General features: G+C 44.4%; 1 protein-coding gene across 3 annotated transcripts in view; it reads right to left on the minus strand.

Moving 5' to 3' along the window:
* Positions 1-17253, minus strand: part of LPAR1 (lysophosphatidic acid receptor 1) — a 208973-nt gene that overhangs the window by 50937 nt on the left and 140783 nt on the right. For 2 of the 3 annotated variants that reach the window (XM_085641354.1, XM_085641355.1), the window contains one exon: positions 9397-10144. In XM_085641354.1, the coding sequence (XP_085497480.1) occupies positions 9397-10144 (748 nt within the window). Of the gene's footprint in view, positions 1-9396; positions 10145-13549; positions 13718-17253 lie in introns of those variants that run through there. The other variant, XM_085641356.1, reaches the window with a different exon arrangement.

Genomic DNA, 17253 nt, shown 5'->3' on the forward strand with positions numbered 1-17253 from the left:
GGTTGTCGTGTTACGGCCTCAAGTTAGGGCCCATGTTCCTGCACCAGACTTCACTCTAGTTTACCCATCCTTCAACGCCTTGCCAACTAAACTCTTAAAGCAGATGGCCGGAAGCCTTTCCATTATGGACGTATATTTGGCGGCCATTATCACAGTAAGTAGGCTGAACGAGTTGGGCTCCTTCCAACTTTGACATTTTGGGGGGTTTGGTCACCCCCACCCCACAAAATAAGACTGATACAGCCTTTAACTACAACAAAGACATTATTCTCCCATCCTTTGATTCGAATCATCTTCAGAGGCTGAGACCAGACAGCACTTACTTGAGGTCATATGGTCTGTGAAACTTGCTCTCCGCAGGTCTACAGAGTACCTGCATGGTGACCGCTTGTCCATTAACCTTTATGTGTCAATGATGCCCTTCAAATCCTCCACTGCAATCCAGGACGGTGATTCCTCAGGCTTACTGTGAAGTGGGTCTGGCACTTCACAATCAAATTCTGGAGCACTCTACTAGAGGCATAACTGTCTTCTGGGTGATGTTTGGGGTGTTTCAATTTTTAATATCCGCCAGGCTGCTACTTGGATGGCTCCAGCTACTTTCATTTCCCATTAATTACACGCTGGAGGAGGGTGAGAGTTGGGGAAGCAACTGGGGGTGAAGTAACACTCGAGTCAGAACCAAAAAACACACGTGCTCTGAAGGAATGCTGAAGGAAAAAGAAACATGTACTGGCAAAGCCAATAGGCCTCGCCTTTGTAATGGGAGTGCTGAGATGTTGCTGCTGCCAATGATTCTCTGTAAAGTATTGTTTGCTAAAAGTAAAAGCAAAACACATTGCAAATATATCTTATGATATCTCAAAACTGAACATTGATTTTAATGTTTCATTGTTTATTTTTCAAATACTTTTTAAAAGGGAAACTCTGAACAGAATTTAAAAGAATAAGGAACTGTCAGAATATAAAGAGAAATGTTTGCCAAGGCCTAATTTACTCTCCACAGCATTGAGCCATGTGCTCATCTGCAGAAGCCCAGAGAGCAGGTTTATGGGCTTCCAGGAGAAGTGTCATGCTAAGTACATCTTCAGCCTCAGACAGTCCTTTCCAAATCACCATAATGTGTGTGCCACAGCTTGTGCTATTGTGTAATAAGTGAAATGCAGGCAGCAAAACAAAAACAGCCCTTCAAGTCTGCTCTTTAGTCATACCTCAACAAAAATGTATTGGTTGCTGTGCTTTAACAAAGAAGCTGAAAGGGGTGTAGAGCATCACATCGCAGGAGCAACACATTTGGAGGGATTTTTAAGGGGCGAGGCAGCACATGAGGGAGAGAGCTGGAAAATATGCACCCTCGTGGGGCGCCGAATATAAAGCTAAAAAAATAGCTCCTTAAATGTGAAGTGTGGAAGGACACAAGTCAGCAAACCAAAAGGATCTCAAAGAGTCTATGCTCCAGGGGAGAGACAAACCCAAATAGAGGAAAGAAAGCCACTGAATAAGAAGTAAGCAAAGGAGAGACGCAAAGAAGGCAACCAATGTTAAGCAATGGTACGCTCCAAGCCGACTGCAAGTTTTTGGTATGGTCCATAACAGACCTTTGCCTACAGAGAGCTTAAAGCTGTAGGGTAGGCGAAAAAATAAAAAGCTAAAATCCGCACTGTGCAATAAACAGTAACATTTTATAGGACAGTACAGGACATAATTGCACAGAAAACTGTGTACAATGAAAATGGGATGCAAAAAAAGATGATGAAAATACGTAATTAGACAGGGCCAACGTTTCATATTCTGGTCCTATAGTACACAAACGGAAGCACTGTGTCAATCGCATTATTATCAAAAAGGCTCCCTTTGCCAATGCAGAGGAGAAAGATGGAATAGGTACTCAAATGACCTCTCCCTCTTCCGTTGCATGTGTCTTTGGGATGGGGGACTGGGAGGCCCCCATCCTTCAAAAGGGTAACCTTATGAGGAGACGCAAGTGTGTATTATGTCATAGGTGGGGCACAGTAAGCGTGCCACAGAGAGCTTGCTTGTCCATGCGCCGGTGTCTGTAATATGGTGATGATGAATGGGTAAAAAGGGCTAACTCACTCATCGGCATGCGCAAAGCCCCAATTCAAATGAGGGAAAACCAAGTTCACATTGTGCAGATGCGAAATGTGCGCCACCCAATGTTTAATACACAAGGTGCCACACAAGCACAGGGGCAAATGTCTGCTGAGCTCCTAGAGTACTTTTAAAGTCGGGCCACAGGTGTTCACAGTATACCAGTGTTATGAATAAGCTACTGAGAGGGGACACTTATGCCCCGCCCCCATAGTGGTTGTATTGACTATCCATGTTAACTTTACCCCTGTATATGAGAACATAACTCGGCAACAATAAATGGCTAACCAGGATGCGAGACGCGCACAGACACCGGAGGAACTACATGACACCAAACACTGACAAAACAACGCTAAAACGGAAACCACATCAAGATGCTCTCACACGTGGACCAGAAGGAAGCTATTACCTCCCAATTCCAGATAAATGGCCCTTCGAACATCAAAGACACCAGGAAACAGAAAGTGAGATCTGGGACAAGCCTAGCCCATACAGGATATACAGAAGAGAGAAAACTGCATTTAGGAAGTGTGAACGAGACTACGGGAAACAGACTGGCAGGAAATGAGCAGTCTGTACACAGAAACACTTGTTTGAAATGCATGTTCTATAAAATGTGTATCAAGTGAATATCCCCAAGTCAAACAAAGAGGCCTCCAACTTGTTACTTTAATTAATCATGGTACACAGCCATCCATATTAATTTCTAGTAGTTGTATATTTACAAGTTTTCTAGCTTTGAAACTATCATTTCTTGTAACGTGGGTTCAACATAGGTGGAGAAAGGGCAAAGAGCTGTCTGGTTGACATCATGGAGTCAGAACATCCTCGTGAAGTCACTTCCTTCTTTGTGCATCATTTATCTGCAGGAAAAAAAACCTAAATGGCATAGAGGGCTAAAATATATTAATTTGTCTCTCAGCCTGTGTTCCACGCCCTCCTGGCAGCTCTCTGTGATGACGCAGTGCGCCAGCTCCGTCTTCGCAAGCTAGCGCTTCCAAAACATCTCTGCATTTGTCAGAACAATCCCTCTTCTCATAAAACCCTTTTCTTTTGTTTGCATCCAACTCGGCCAACAAAGGCCTCTGAAGAAGGGATCTGGGTGGAGCGCAGCACTGAGGACAGGACTGTGCACCCAGCAGGATGGACACAAAGTGCTATTGTGGTATTTTTCTGCTTAACAGCAGCAGATGTGCCTGGAAAATAACTATGGTTTTGTCGAAATTTGTTTTTTTCGGTACTCCGATGGCCAACATGCCAACAACCGTCATAAATTGTCCATTCTTCCAGGCCAGTCACCCTGGTACATTCCACAAGCGTATTACGTTTAACCCACAGCATCCTATCCAGCAAATAAGAGAAACTCTTGTGATGCCGATTTATTTAGGTTTTAAAAACAACACATAAATAAAAAGCATTGTCATTTACAATGCAAACTCTCGCAAATGCGAGACGTATTGCATTGCAAATGCTTGTTAAATTCTGCTGACTCGTTAGAACCTAACCAAATGGTTTCCTGCCCATCTGCACAGTGCATTCCGTCAATACCAGCCTACAGGATTGCTTGGATCGACGAATCAAGCTTTAATAAAGATCCCTAGTGTCCGCCCTTCCAGATTTGGTGGCAGATCTTTCTCACACCTTGACCCACTTCACTGGAACAACTTCCTTTGCATATCCGGTTGTGCCAGGCTCCTTCAAATTAAAAAAAAAACTTCTGAAGACGTGGCTGTTTTAACTGGTCTACCTCTACTTGCAGTTTTGGGTGCTAAGCGCTGAGATACACCTTTGGGTGCGAGTTGTTTTGCGCTAGCAAATGCCTATAACATAACAAAACATCGCTCTAGTTTTGGTCAAAACCTTTAAGTCTCAGTCGTGTGGCATGCTAGTTTTTGAAATTGCATAAATCACGGAACATTCCCTGGGTTCAACTTCGAAATGTCATGGGTTTTTTCATGCATCCCACGTTTTTCCTACAACCCTCACTGCCTCTGGTCCATATCTTGTCCGTAAACAACTCTTCCTTCTGCATTATCCAATAATATGCCTGAATGGGGTCTTTACAGTTGTACCACAGGGATTTTGAGTAAATGGACATATTGGGTCCCCAAATATCAGCTTGTCATTTCCTATATAAATATCTGACTTCTACACACATCATCTACACCTAGTATGGATCACCAACCTATGCCAAGTATAGCGAGTAGATGTCCGACCTTTGCCAGAGATGCCTATTAGAAGCAATGGGTGGATTGATGACCATATGTCATGAGAAGCACAATTCATAGAATGATCACCACTATGCCTAGGATTACCATCACTATGCCAGGAAAAAACGGAAATTCAGTGACGACCACCTTCTATCCTGACATCAATTACAGCAGGGAGAGGCGGAATAATGCTAACAAAGCCCATCATTAAGCCAGGAGTTCCTAACATTAAATCACAGATAACGGTCACTATGCCTAAGATGGCCAATAGTATGCAAAAATTTAAAATAATGGTCAGAATACACCAAGGTCGCCATTATGCGGTTGATGTCCACCATCATGTCAAAGCAGCTCACACCATGCGGAAACAACCTTTAGATGCAGAAGCAACAATTATGAAACTGATAATTACAGAAGTTTTAGTGAGAATCGCATCCATGACTGCCTAGGGCAGTCAACAAAATGCAAAGAATAACCACCATTAGCCCAGAGAAAGCGTAAGTGCCGGCAGAAACAAAAGAGGTCCTTCTCCATCTGTCCGTGGCACTGGATGTTGTGGATTACAAAATTCTCCTCCATTACCCTAAAGATTCGATGGACTTTGAGGGAGTAGTGCCACAATGGTGTAGCCCATTCTTAGCCTTCCAAGCCTACTAGGTGAAATTCCTTTCAATCCTGTGACCGTCCACCATCACACATCGGTTTCCCAACCTTGAGCATAGATAGCCACAGTCACTATTCGATATGTACATGGCCCCATTAGCAATCCTCTTTGGCAACTACAAACTAGAATTTTAGGTGTCTGGAAATTCTCCATCATTTACTAAAGATATAAGGAGGTTATCGAGCACTCAAAGTGTCTTGTGGAAATCAAAGACTGAAAGCAATCAAATTTCCCCTGCGGTTCTGCTGATGAGCCTCTCATGACCCTCAAAGCCTAAGACTCAATCTGCAAGTCTTCCTTCATCTCTTTATACTACGGTCGACACAGTTACGCAGTACCTCTTCTACATTCTGTTAAATCTCCAAATAGAAGGTAAGGTAAGCTTTTGTTCATTTAGGAATGGATTTCGGGTGGGCTGGTAATCCCAATGTGGCCAAAAATGGGAAACACCGGCTGCAATGAGATTACAAAATTCTTTAGAATACCACTGTAGGCCTGGGTACAAACCCACCAGTCACTAACCTTAACACATGGCCAAGCATATAAGGCTAGCGCTCCCTAAATTTGCGGTCCCAGAGAAAAATGCTAGAAGAAAAGAGCTCTTCACACTCGCGACTTCATGTTTGAAGACTCTTCCGCCTCCCTCTACCTGGAACAAAACCATATCAAGGTGGAAAGAGCCTGCAAATCAATCAGTTCTGCTTGGTCTATGAACTTCCACTACACGTGGTCAAGAACTCAGACTTGAATCCAGGACTTTGAATATTTGTGTTAGTTGCCTCTTGTCTGCTCCCATTGATCATCTTCCAGTCATAGCCCCATCCCTTTGAGCACCCTCTCACAGCCTCACTGTAGTGTAAGTATTTTACAAATCAATTAAATAAAAAATACAAATATTGAGTGCTTCACTAAAACACAGTTTTACACATTGGTTCCCAAATGACCAACTTAGTCACAGTCAGTTTTGCAGCACTTAAGTCTCATCTTAGTTGTAGCACACACTTATTTAATTTTAGCAATATGCGAGCACGCAGTATTTGACAGCGCTAAGCTCATATTATAGGACCACGATGTAGAAATATTCGGAGGCAAAATCAAGTATGTTCCTTTCAGTGATATGTGTTCCTTCTGAAACAAGGAACTCAAAATGTCACTGTTTCTCTCCTCTCTAGGTTCGCTGTCTTATATCTTATGTTAGCGAACCACGATCCACGTGTATGGGGCTACGTTGACTAGTATGTAGGCATCCATTTAGTTTGGAACTGTTTAGAAATGTTCTGCTGGGCTGCTTTTGTCACTGTGGTGTTCAAGTACTTTTTCCCTCTTGTGGGGTTTGCGCAAGGGATGGCATCACAGCAAGGAAAAGTGCCCCCCCCCCAATAATCTCTTCAGTGTGATAAAATATGGACTTAAACAGGATGGAGCAGGCCCCTCTGCACCTTCTTCACACCAGTGACTGCGCCCCTTTTGTGCATGATTCAAATCCTGCATTGAGAAAATCACCCAGCGAAAGAAATGATGAAGGGAACATTAACTGCATGCTTTAATTTTATTTTTTGGAGCCCAAATTGACAAAAATGATAACAATATGGAAGATTACCGGCAGTTGTCACGGCAGTTCATTGGCAGGGTTGCCAACAGTAATGTAAACAAGCATTGGCATAGCCAATAGGTCTTGCCTTTGGGACCTTATAAGTGTTTAGCCATGCAACAGTTGCATAACTAAATACTTATAAGGTCCCAAAAGCGAGACCTATTGGCTATGCCAAGCGGCCGTGCGGTCACGAAAGTGAACGCGATCAAACATCAAAAAGTGAAAGTAATCGCGGTCAAGCGCGGCGCCCCGCACATGCACTGTAGCTCTAGGCTGGCCTGGTAGCACTTTTTGGAGCCCTCTCAATAAGTCTCGCCAGACCAGCGCATGCGCTGGGTCAGGCGAGACCTAAAAAGGCTTTAGAAACCTGAAATGCCTTTACGCAGGTAATACATAGAAGCCATAGCTGCAATGTCCCTGGCACCATGGTACTAATATTTGTAATAGGCCTCCCGAGCGTAGTATGATATATCACTCAAATATCAGCTTTAAATGTATTTTGGAAATGTAACTATTTTTCTCCAAACATCAGCTTATGAGTTCTGACACAGTTTTTTATCTTGAATACATACTTTTAATTTTTGGTATACTTCTATAAATTCAACTTGCCAAACGTTTTAATATACTAGGCTGGGCTGCACACAGGAGTGCAACACATATATAGAGCTAGAGAGGTACCACTAATTCTTGAGCGACTCGTTGGAGCGACCTTTTCTATAAGGAACAGGGTGCAGGCAAGCAGCAGTTCATGAGGTTTCTGCCAGTCCACAAAACACAGTGGAGGCGCGGGCAGCCTTGATGAAACCTGCATTCCAAACTGAATCTGTATGTGGTTTTACAAAGCACATTTCTAAACTTGTAATGTTCAAAGTTATGCCTTTAAAATGTACTGGAAGATAGATATATATATATTCACTGAAAAAACCATAGGTTTCACACATGTTATAGTTAGCGGAAATTTTACTGATAAAAAACCAATGAAATTGCCCCGTTATAGTTAGTGCTGGCAACTATAACTCACGCGACCGCAATCCTCTGCTGATGCTAATACTGTATTTAGACACTTATTTGCCCATGTCTTCTTCCATACATTTTTAGCTATACATATATTACAAATATTTTTTTTTATAAAGACACATATGTCATCAGCAGAAGATTGCGGTCGCGTGAGTTATAGTTGCCAGCACTAACTATAACGGGGCAATTTCATTGGTTTTTTATCAGTAAAATTTCCGCTAACTATAACATGTGTGAAACCTATGGTTTTTTCAGTGAATTTGCAAGGTTTTTTAAATGCTAATTCCTAACTATAACGTGTGTGAAACCTATGGTTTTTTCAGTGAATTTGTACGGTTTTTTAAATGCTAAGTTACTTTACGCCATTCGAGGCGTGCGCGCCCACTTAACGCAGTGCGTTCCGTGCACGGTTTTTATCAACTTTGATAAGCCCTGTACATTTGGTGGCCTTCGGCCACCAAAAGCACAGGGGGTGGGGTCAATGTGGATAGTGTTTTTTTTATTTCGATTTTATAATTTCATGTTGCCAAAATATAGTTTTTTTCCTGATGTAATAAGCCCTGTACATTTGGTGGACTACTGCCACCAAAAGCACAGGGGGTGGGGTAAGTGTGGATAGTGTTTTTTTTATTTCAATTTTTTACCGTACACTTACGGTAAGCGTACGGTAAGGGTACTCGGCGAAATTGCCGAAAAAAAAATAAAACCGTTTTTGCTCTTGGGGGATGTTTGGGGACTCCCTCAACATGACTATGTGGGAGGGAGTTGTCAAAACAGCCCCGTAACATGTTTTTGGGCATCATGTTTGATAAATAACACTCAGTGCGAGAGACAAAATGGCGGACGCCGCTTCCTGGTTTCGGCCGATTCGAATGTTTACTAAGATCTAAGAGCCAATCAGAATCGCGCTCGCGCACGCCACCGTACGCGTACGGTAAGCGTACGGTAAGCGTACCGTAAGCGGGCTCAGATATATATATTGATTTAAAGGCTATTTTCTCAGAATCTACTGAACAGATTTACACCAAACCTACAAAAGGCACTTCCTTGACATAGGGACTACCTCTCTGCCAAATTTCTAGTAATTCTGTTCAGCCGTTCGGGCTGTAGCTCTGTCTAAAGGTCCTATGGAAAAATGCATGGGAAAAAGGCGTTTTGGGACCCCCCTTTTATCTCAGCCCCCGCTTGACGAATCCCCCCGAGACTTTCAGGGTAGGAGCGGAGCGTAGCGCCCCACCTATTTTGAGAAATTCGCGAGGATTCATCGACCGGCGCCAAAGTTATTCAAAATAGAATGTTGCGGATTTCCTATGGAAAAGGGGTCCTAACTATAACTACCTACTGGCGACCGCCAGTAGGTAATATATATATATATATATATATAAGTATATGTATGTATGTATGTATGTATGTATGTATGTATGACTGGAAAGTGACTCCTCCAACAAGGGACTTCAGACAAGGGGTAGAAGGTGGACTTGGTCAACAGAGGACTTCAGGCTGTGTTTTGAACCGGGAAGTTAAGTTCTAGCTAACAAGTGTTCACAAACTGAGTACGAGTTATTGCTTCACATGTTGGCTGGGATCCCAATATCTTTCCCCTTATGTGGCTAATACAATAACATTATTGAGGACATACTCATTAAGGATCAGCCACAACTTTGAAACCATTTTGGGGTAAAATGAAAATTCTGGTACATTTGTCGCAGTGGACTACCATCATTAAGTAAACAAATAAGGAATAAAGATAATGTGCAAGCAGTTAGGAGGAAGAGTATGATAAACAAAAGCATACTCACCAAGCACAATTGCAACAGTCTTCAGGAGACTCATCATGGTGTCGCGATTCCTGCGGGGACCTGAACTATGCCTGGACATTCTCATAGTCCTCTGCCGGACGTAGACAAAGATGTGAGCGTATAGGACCACCATAACCACAAAAGTGACCAAGTTGAAAATGGCCCAGAAGACCAAGTAAGAGTCACTGTAGAGCGGAGCCATGCTGGAGCAGTGCTCAAGGTCGCAGATGCAGTTCCAGCCCACGCTGGGTATTGCACCCATCACAATGGCCATAGTCCAAATGACAACAATGACCACCACCACACGCCGATTGCTCATCCTCGTATGCAGCTGCATTCGGAAGACCGTAATGTGCCTCTCAATAGCAATGGCGAGCAAGTTGGCAACAGATGCAGTCAGGCTAGTGTCAATGAGTCCCTGGCGGAGCAGCCATGTGCTGACAGTCAACCTTCTCGTATTTGGTCCTGTGTTGAACATCAGGTAAAAGTAGGCCAGCCCGGCAAAGAAGTCTGCGGCCGCCAAATTAGCCATTAGGTAATAAATAGGAAAGTGGAAACGGCGGTTGACGTAAATCGCCACCATGACCAGAAAGTTGGCCAACATGATGAAGATGCAGACCGTGATCCCCAATCCCATCACAAGTTTGCTCACAGTGTTCCATTCCGTGGCGAGATACTTCCCACTCCGGTTGTAGAAGAAGGTTATTGTTTCATTGTAGAAGCACTGCTGTTCACCCATGGCTGTAGCCTACATCAACCAAAAAAAAGCAAGAACAAACTCTGATCATTTAATAATTACCAGGAGAAACACATTATATCAAATTACTCTACACATATCACTAACTGGCAGAACATCACACATGGCAACGTACACCCAAGTTACAGTGATGAGTGCGAACATACACCAACTGATATGAAGATCTTGATTTAAAAAGGCAAACATTTTTTCATGAACGTTACAACCACTACGCTTTGGCTCTGCTGTTTGCGGTCTGAATAAATTTCATCCATTGATGATTATGGACTGTTTATTTTGAAAATTAACATTTTTTTCTCGGGCCATTAAGATTTAACGTCCATATAGACAAAACACATGTGGGGTAGCTATTAATATGAAGGTCAACAGTATTCTTTTTCACACTCGCCTGATGTGGTGTTCCTGTTAATGTGCCAGGTGTCAGAATTGCTCTTGGATGTTGGCGGGCCCTATTGGCCAGTTTTTTCAGCCTGCGCAGGGACTGCATTGCCTAATGATTCGAAGTGACTCTTCCGCTTCTCCTCCCAAAATGCTCCGAATCCCTTGCCTCTCTACAGTCTCCTCTCATGGGTTTAAGAACTGGGCCGTCTGGTCTGTTTATGCTGGTCCTGAAGACAAAATGTAATATTCCGCACAGGCATTCTCCACTCTGGAATGCAACGATAACAAAGTAGAGAATGTTGACACTTCAGAATGCGGATGGTTTGTTGAATCAAATGGGGAGGTGAATGCTGTGGAAAGGACCCTTTCATCTGTATGGCTACTATTAAATTAATAAATGATCCTTGCTCACCTTGCCTCGTCTCTGCTTCCTATGGATGCCTGCTCCGACCACATCATAGCTGGCGACGAGGATTGGATTCCATCCTCGTCGCCAAAATGTGGCATACTTACTCTCTACAAAAGAGACGTCGATGCAAGTAAGGAAAACTACTTTATTGGTTAATCGGGAGTCACTGGCATGGGCTACCAAGCAATGACTATCAATAGCAAGGCCGGACACGCACTCACACATGCAAACAGTATTCAGATCATGGACACGCAAGCTCTCGGTCAACCAACTACGAATTAATTTTCTTTTGATCTTTTTGATTTTTTGTTCTGCATCGACTTAAACGTTGGCGGCAGCACATCCTACGTTACAAATATAGTGATTGGTCCCTGTACTGTTAGTCACAATGTGATGTAGGGCCTGCAATGTCCTTATAAGTGAGCCATCCTTTCATTATGAAAATAAGCCTCTAATTAATGGTTTCCTTGTGGCTCAGCCAGGGATGGGCATACTGGCATTCAGCAGTCAAAGAGTAGTGCAGACAGGCTTTGCTCTGACATCCCCATTGTTAGAATCCCTCCAATCCTGTTCCAGCCCCTGCTCCAACGTCATGGGAATCGGTACGCCCCTCGGGCAAGGAGAAGTGCAGGTCCTCAGAGGGAGGAAACTGAAACACGCCGGGATAAAGTACTGGTGAGTACCGGCCCATTTACAGCACTGTTTGGGTCTGGGTAGGGTGGACTGGGCTGGGGGAAGCAGTGACATATCGTTTGCTGTTATGGCCAGGCCCACAGCCCAGGTTACATGCAACTCCCAAATCCCCATTGTGTAAACTCTTCAGCCAATAAAGGCAAGACGGCCACAGTTTAAATCAGGCTCCCTTGTCACCAGTAAACAATGAGAGCCTCGCACTCGCGTGTGTTCACCCCTCTTGTGGTCACACAAGCCCACAATCCTGTTTCTTCTTTCGGACTTCACCCCCAGGTAGATCCACTCGCATCTCCCCGGCTCCTCCCACGCGCATTGTCCCGGTGGGAAGTTGAAAACATGACAATCCTGTCAGCTCAGCTCCCAGACCCCTAACGTTCACACGGGGAATAAACGGATTAGGGATGGAACACAGACAGAGGCAAATAGTCTACAGGGAAAACCCCACGATAAAACAATGCAGCAAGTTACAAATTAATGCAATAGACCCAAATGTAACGATAAAACAATGCAGGAAGTTACAAAGTAATGCAGTATACGCAAATGTAACAAAAAACAGCCGTTTCAGAGCGTTTCAGGTTTGACTTGCGAGAAAGTCTTTACAAACACTTATTCTGAGAAAGTTCCAGAAAGGGACAGCACAGGCGAAGGACAGGGTGTTTGGTGCTCAAATGTCCTGCAGTGGATAGCGCGACCCAGGCACGGTGTCATCCATTACCTCTATCCTAGTCTCGAGACCTTGCTTTCTTTCGCGCCAGCCTCCTCTGGGATCGGCAAATGAGCAGACGAAATGGTGGCTGGCTCAGCCGTTTAACACTCAGTGACTAGTCTGACATTCAAAGTGTATGCGAAAGCGAAAGCTTTGTACATGCAAAGTAATAGGCGTGTACGCACACATTTATCTTGAACTTTAGAACAATAAAAATCTAAGACATGCTTGATCACAAAACAATTAAACGTTTACTGATGTGGTGCTATTCCCTACACTGTTAATAATTTATTTTGCTATCACTTCCATTATATTTCGTATTGCAGCACTTTTCTCAACTATACTACGGCACATGGTGTATCGACCTTGGAAAGGTGAACAGCCCGCGTGTATCAGCATCTCTAATATCAATCAATTATGGAATTGTGCACAAGTAAGGTTTTCCCTATAATTATGACTTCGCGAATTGCCACATAATCCATCATCACCGGCATAATCTTCATCTTTTAACAAAAAAAAAAAACTTATTCTAGTGCTTCTAGCTCAAATGGTTGAAAAGTTACTAAAAACATGGCCTCCCATGTTCCTGCGGAGTGGAACGGGCCATCCCAAACGATGACTGGTCATCTTTTAGTTTGCTTATTGATGCTGTATTTGGGTGCTAAACTGACTCTGGTGAAGTAAAATCGTTTACTTGACAGTAGTACCACGTGTAAAGATGAAAAATAATTAAAGCAATAATGTCACAAAATGTGCGGCATTACGCCGCATAATTTTTCTTTCCTTGCTGCAAGGCTTAATCAGCCATGCCGCATAATGTGGCCATCCCCCTACCGCAAGATTCCAGTGGTCCTGTCTAGCTTTAGGTTGCACACAGACCTCACTATTAACTTTAAACAGTGCCTCTCCATGGCAGGGGATATAAACAAAGGGTATATTCTACTTCATTCGCTTCGAATTGGCCCTAACAAGCATACCGCCCCATCCCACCTTGTCTTAAACAACTTCTAGATCAAACGCACGCACCCCCACGTGCACGCATCTGTTAAGCGCACGGGGGAAAATAACAGACCCGACTGAAATAGAGCGGACTGTGCCTCTGGAAGGAGGCTGGTGATTACCGTGTTTAAATTAAGAAAAACTTCCGAATAGGAGGTCTGCAGGAGTGAAGGAACAGCGGGAAACTATTTTTATTGCAGGAACGTACCGTCCACAGGAGACGGCGATCCTGTCGCGAGCTATGATTATGTCCTCCAAGAGTCGCCTACAAATGTAGGCAGGGCGTGTTGGTCTCGCTTCCGCCTCATTCCCCGTCAATTTCTGAGGAGAAGAAAGGTCTGGACATAGTTGCTGTCGGGGCTGGGAGCTCTAAGGGAGCACGTCTGGGCTCAGGGGAGGAGCTTGTTCTGTGAGGATCAGAGGGTGTGAATCTTACAAAAACCAACACGGGCGTAGCAGACCCGATACTGGAGCCCTTAGTCCCGGTGGGGGTATCTCACACCACAAACACCCGCCCACTCCCGATGCTACACCCCTGCCTTGGCTCCCGAAAGGCTTTTTAACCCATAACTCCCAGCGTCATGAACGGAGCCAGAGTTGTGTGGTCTCCATTACAAAAAGTAACGGGTGTGGAAAGGCAGGCCTGCCATGGGAGTGGCTGTGTAAGTCATCCTTGCGTACAGTAAAGACCTGCGTCCAGTTTATAGGGTGCTCCACCAGTGGCCTGCTGAATGAAGAATTCCAATTTGAAAACCCCTACTAATGATAGCAGACTCCACTTCCCCTGCCAATGGAGACATTTAAAAGGTAGACAAAATGGCGTTGCTGGAGAAACAAACCACACAACTAACTATTACCGTTTTTTTAATCGGAAATAGAAGTACTTTTTCGAGCAATAACAAATCCACTATCACCAGAAGCATTCTCCAGAAAAATGGGGGAAACCTTGCAGCAAATTAGTGCTTCCCCGTGGGGAAAAATGGCACGGTATAAATGTACACATTTAAAGACTTGCACAGACCACAGGCCCTTGTCTATCACAACTGACAGCCAACACTGAACCCTTTGAAACATTTTACAAAGTGTATTTACACACAGGAGACCTTTGGTAAAAAACAGTAATTTATATTCCCACAAGCACTTATCTTATAATGCAAAGTATCTCTATTTTGTTCTTGGAATGATTACATTGTAATCACTAGAAATGTGGGAGCATATCATCAAGGCTGCACTATGAAATTATCGCCGCTTTTGCGTCCGTTTTCGGGCGAAAAGCGGCGATAATTTAATCGCCTTATCAGCAAAGACACGCTATCACATGTTTTGCTGACTTAGCGCCCGTCACAACAACGGCCCGCTTTGCATCGCTAATGAGATGCAAAGTGGGCGTTCCTTCCGAAAATAACTGGAGAAATGTCGCTAACCGACATTTCTCCAATTATCAATCGGCATGCTGACAAGCATAGCGATAAGAAAAGTAGCGCTAACCGTGGTTATGGCTACTTTCCTTACTCCGGCTTTTAGTTTGACTTAGCCATGATATCCAATGGAAGGAGGATGTCATGGTTGAGGATGTCATGGTTAACTCTTCCCTGCCCTAGCCACAACGTAGCGCCAAACGTTGTGCGATTATCGCTGGATTTTCAGCGATAATCGCACATTTGGCAGCTTGTGCCTGGAATTTTATCGCTGTTGAGATAAGCGTTGCTGATAGCACGCTATCTCAGCGATAAAATTCAGCATTAGCCGGCGAGAATTATCCTCACGCTAAGAGCGCTGAGCGATAATTATCGCCGGCCCTTGCTGATATGCCCCGTGGTATGGCCTTGCACTGCCAACACCTTTCTATCAGTTTTCCACATGTCCAAAGGGTTTAATCCTAAATGTCAGGAGATTTCTCTTGAGGCAAGATTTCCCTATCCAAATGCAGGCTCCTTTGAAAATATTTAGTGATTCTACCTTGCTTTCACAGAAGCCCTTCTGCCATTCAATTAAGCATCCACAAAGTAGCTAATGCACCTACCTGTAAGTTTTCATCAAGTATTAAAACACTATTGACATAATTCAACAATATTTATGTAAAGACCAGAGAGCAGAACAGAAACCAGGGTCAGCTGCCGGATCAGAGAACCACTGCCATCTGGCTGGACTGCATGCAAAGTCTGAGCCAAGTGCTAGAGAAGTAAGGGCTCCCACTGCCCAACAATGTACCCACAGGAGGGCAAATAATGAAGGGCCTCTGGGATGCACATTGCCACCAGGCACCTAGCACGGCGAGCTGCCTGAGAAGCAAACGGACTATCACTCTCTCAACGAGGCATTGGGTTTTTCGATACAATCACCCGCTCCACCGCAGAGCTTGAATGTCATTGGTACTGCTGAGCTGTGCTGTGACCGCAGAGCCATGTTTGGGGGTGGCTTCCACTCAGATGAGGGCCTTCAAAATCGTAAACCTTTTCCTTGGTTTATTACTGACCTGTTTTCAGGTACAGCACACGTTTTCATCAGTGCTGATAGTAACAACACAACTAGTAACCATCACACTCGTACAAGTGTGATAAATCGGGCTATTTCAGGCCCCCAAAGCCTTAAGAACGACTAATAGTCATTTTTAATTTAGATTAAATTACTAATTACCTGTTGCTGTGGTCATTTTTAAATTATCAGGACAGTGCCCCCTTGTGGCAGACTGTCACACGCTCCGGTGTTGATAATTAAGTGCCGGTACCGGGCACCGGAAACCACGGGCTCAAATTAAGCACTGTAACCAACCACATTGCGGCCATCCTTTTGCATTTGACCAGTGCACCTTTCCATCTCTGCTGTCTACACCCACAACTGCCCCCTCCCGACAGCCTGGCACATCAGCTTGACTGGAGGGCACGCTGCCAGCTGAGATAACGGTTTCAAGGCCTCACTACTGGCGTTATCTGTGCACATGCTAGCAGAGCCCTCGTTTCTGAGTGATGGGGGTCGGGGAGGTGGCGGCTTGCTTCCCGGTTGCTCGTTTCATATTTACGACTCCAGAATAAAGTGACCCATTTATAATTAACATAAAACATGGTATAAAAAATGCCTGAATGCGCCCAAATAGTGAAGTGCTACACTGCACATAGTGAAGTGCTACACTGCACTGGCGCGAGACCGAAGGGGCGCCAAAAGAGGCGGAAAGATACGGGAAAGGGAAGGCGGCCTGTAGTTTACGTCATGGTAGTCACCAGGGAAACACCATGCTATTACCTTGAAAAGGGTTCACAAATGGAGCAGCGGTGCAAACTGCTTCTCTGTCAAGCCCTTGCAACAGCACAAAGCAGGATGTGTCTCGGTGGGAAAGGGCAACATTGGAGCATGCCAAAAAAGCGCGCGTGAACCCCCGACCGAGCCTCAATACCCTCTCCTTTCATGCCACTCCACTGGTGCAGGGTACCTAATTAAACGCTTTATTTTGTATTTTTTTATGCGCTCTTTCCCGTTCTGAGAACAGTCTTTAGAGCCTGTGTAGCTATGTACAGCTTTAGACAGGGAGCAATGCTGCCCCAAGCCCATTCCACCTCCTTTCGCGCCATTGCGCCACCCACAAAGTGACTACAGAAGTTCAAACCTCGGCTAGCTTCTTAGAGAGAAAAAAAGCGAAGACAAGGGAAGCCTGCTTTCAAAGCTGGTGCGCCCGTACAATGAAAGCATTCTTCCACACTGGAGTTTGGAAAATGTTTAAGACTGGGCAGGAAATAATACTGCTTGTCTGTACCCTACCCCCAGCGCACTTAAAACCACCCAATTAAAATGCCCCCTTCGATGCAGCCTATAGGTATCCATATGTTTACGTTTCCTGCCAGCAGCGATGCAGAGGCTGGGACAAATAACTCGCATGAAACAAAGAAATGCTCTCCTTAGCAGATTTGGAGCTTAGTT

The sequence above is a fragment of the Triturus cristatus genome, chromosome 2_2 (assembly GCF_964204655.1).
Source record: "Triturus cristatus chromosome 2_2, aTriCri1.1, whole genome shotgun sequence".
NCBI lineage: Eukaryota > Metazoa > Chordata > Amphibia > Caudata > Salamandridae > Triturus > Triturus cristatus.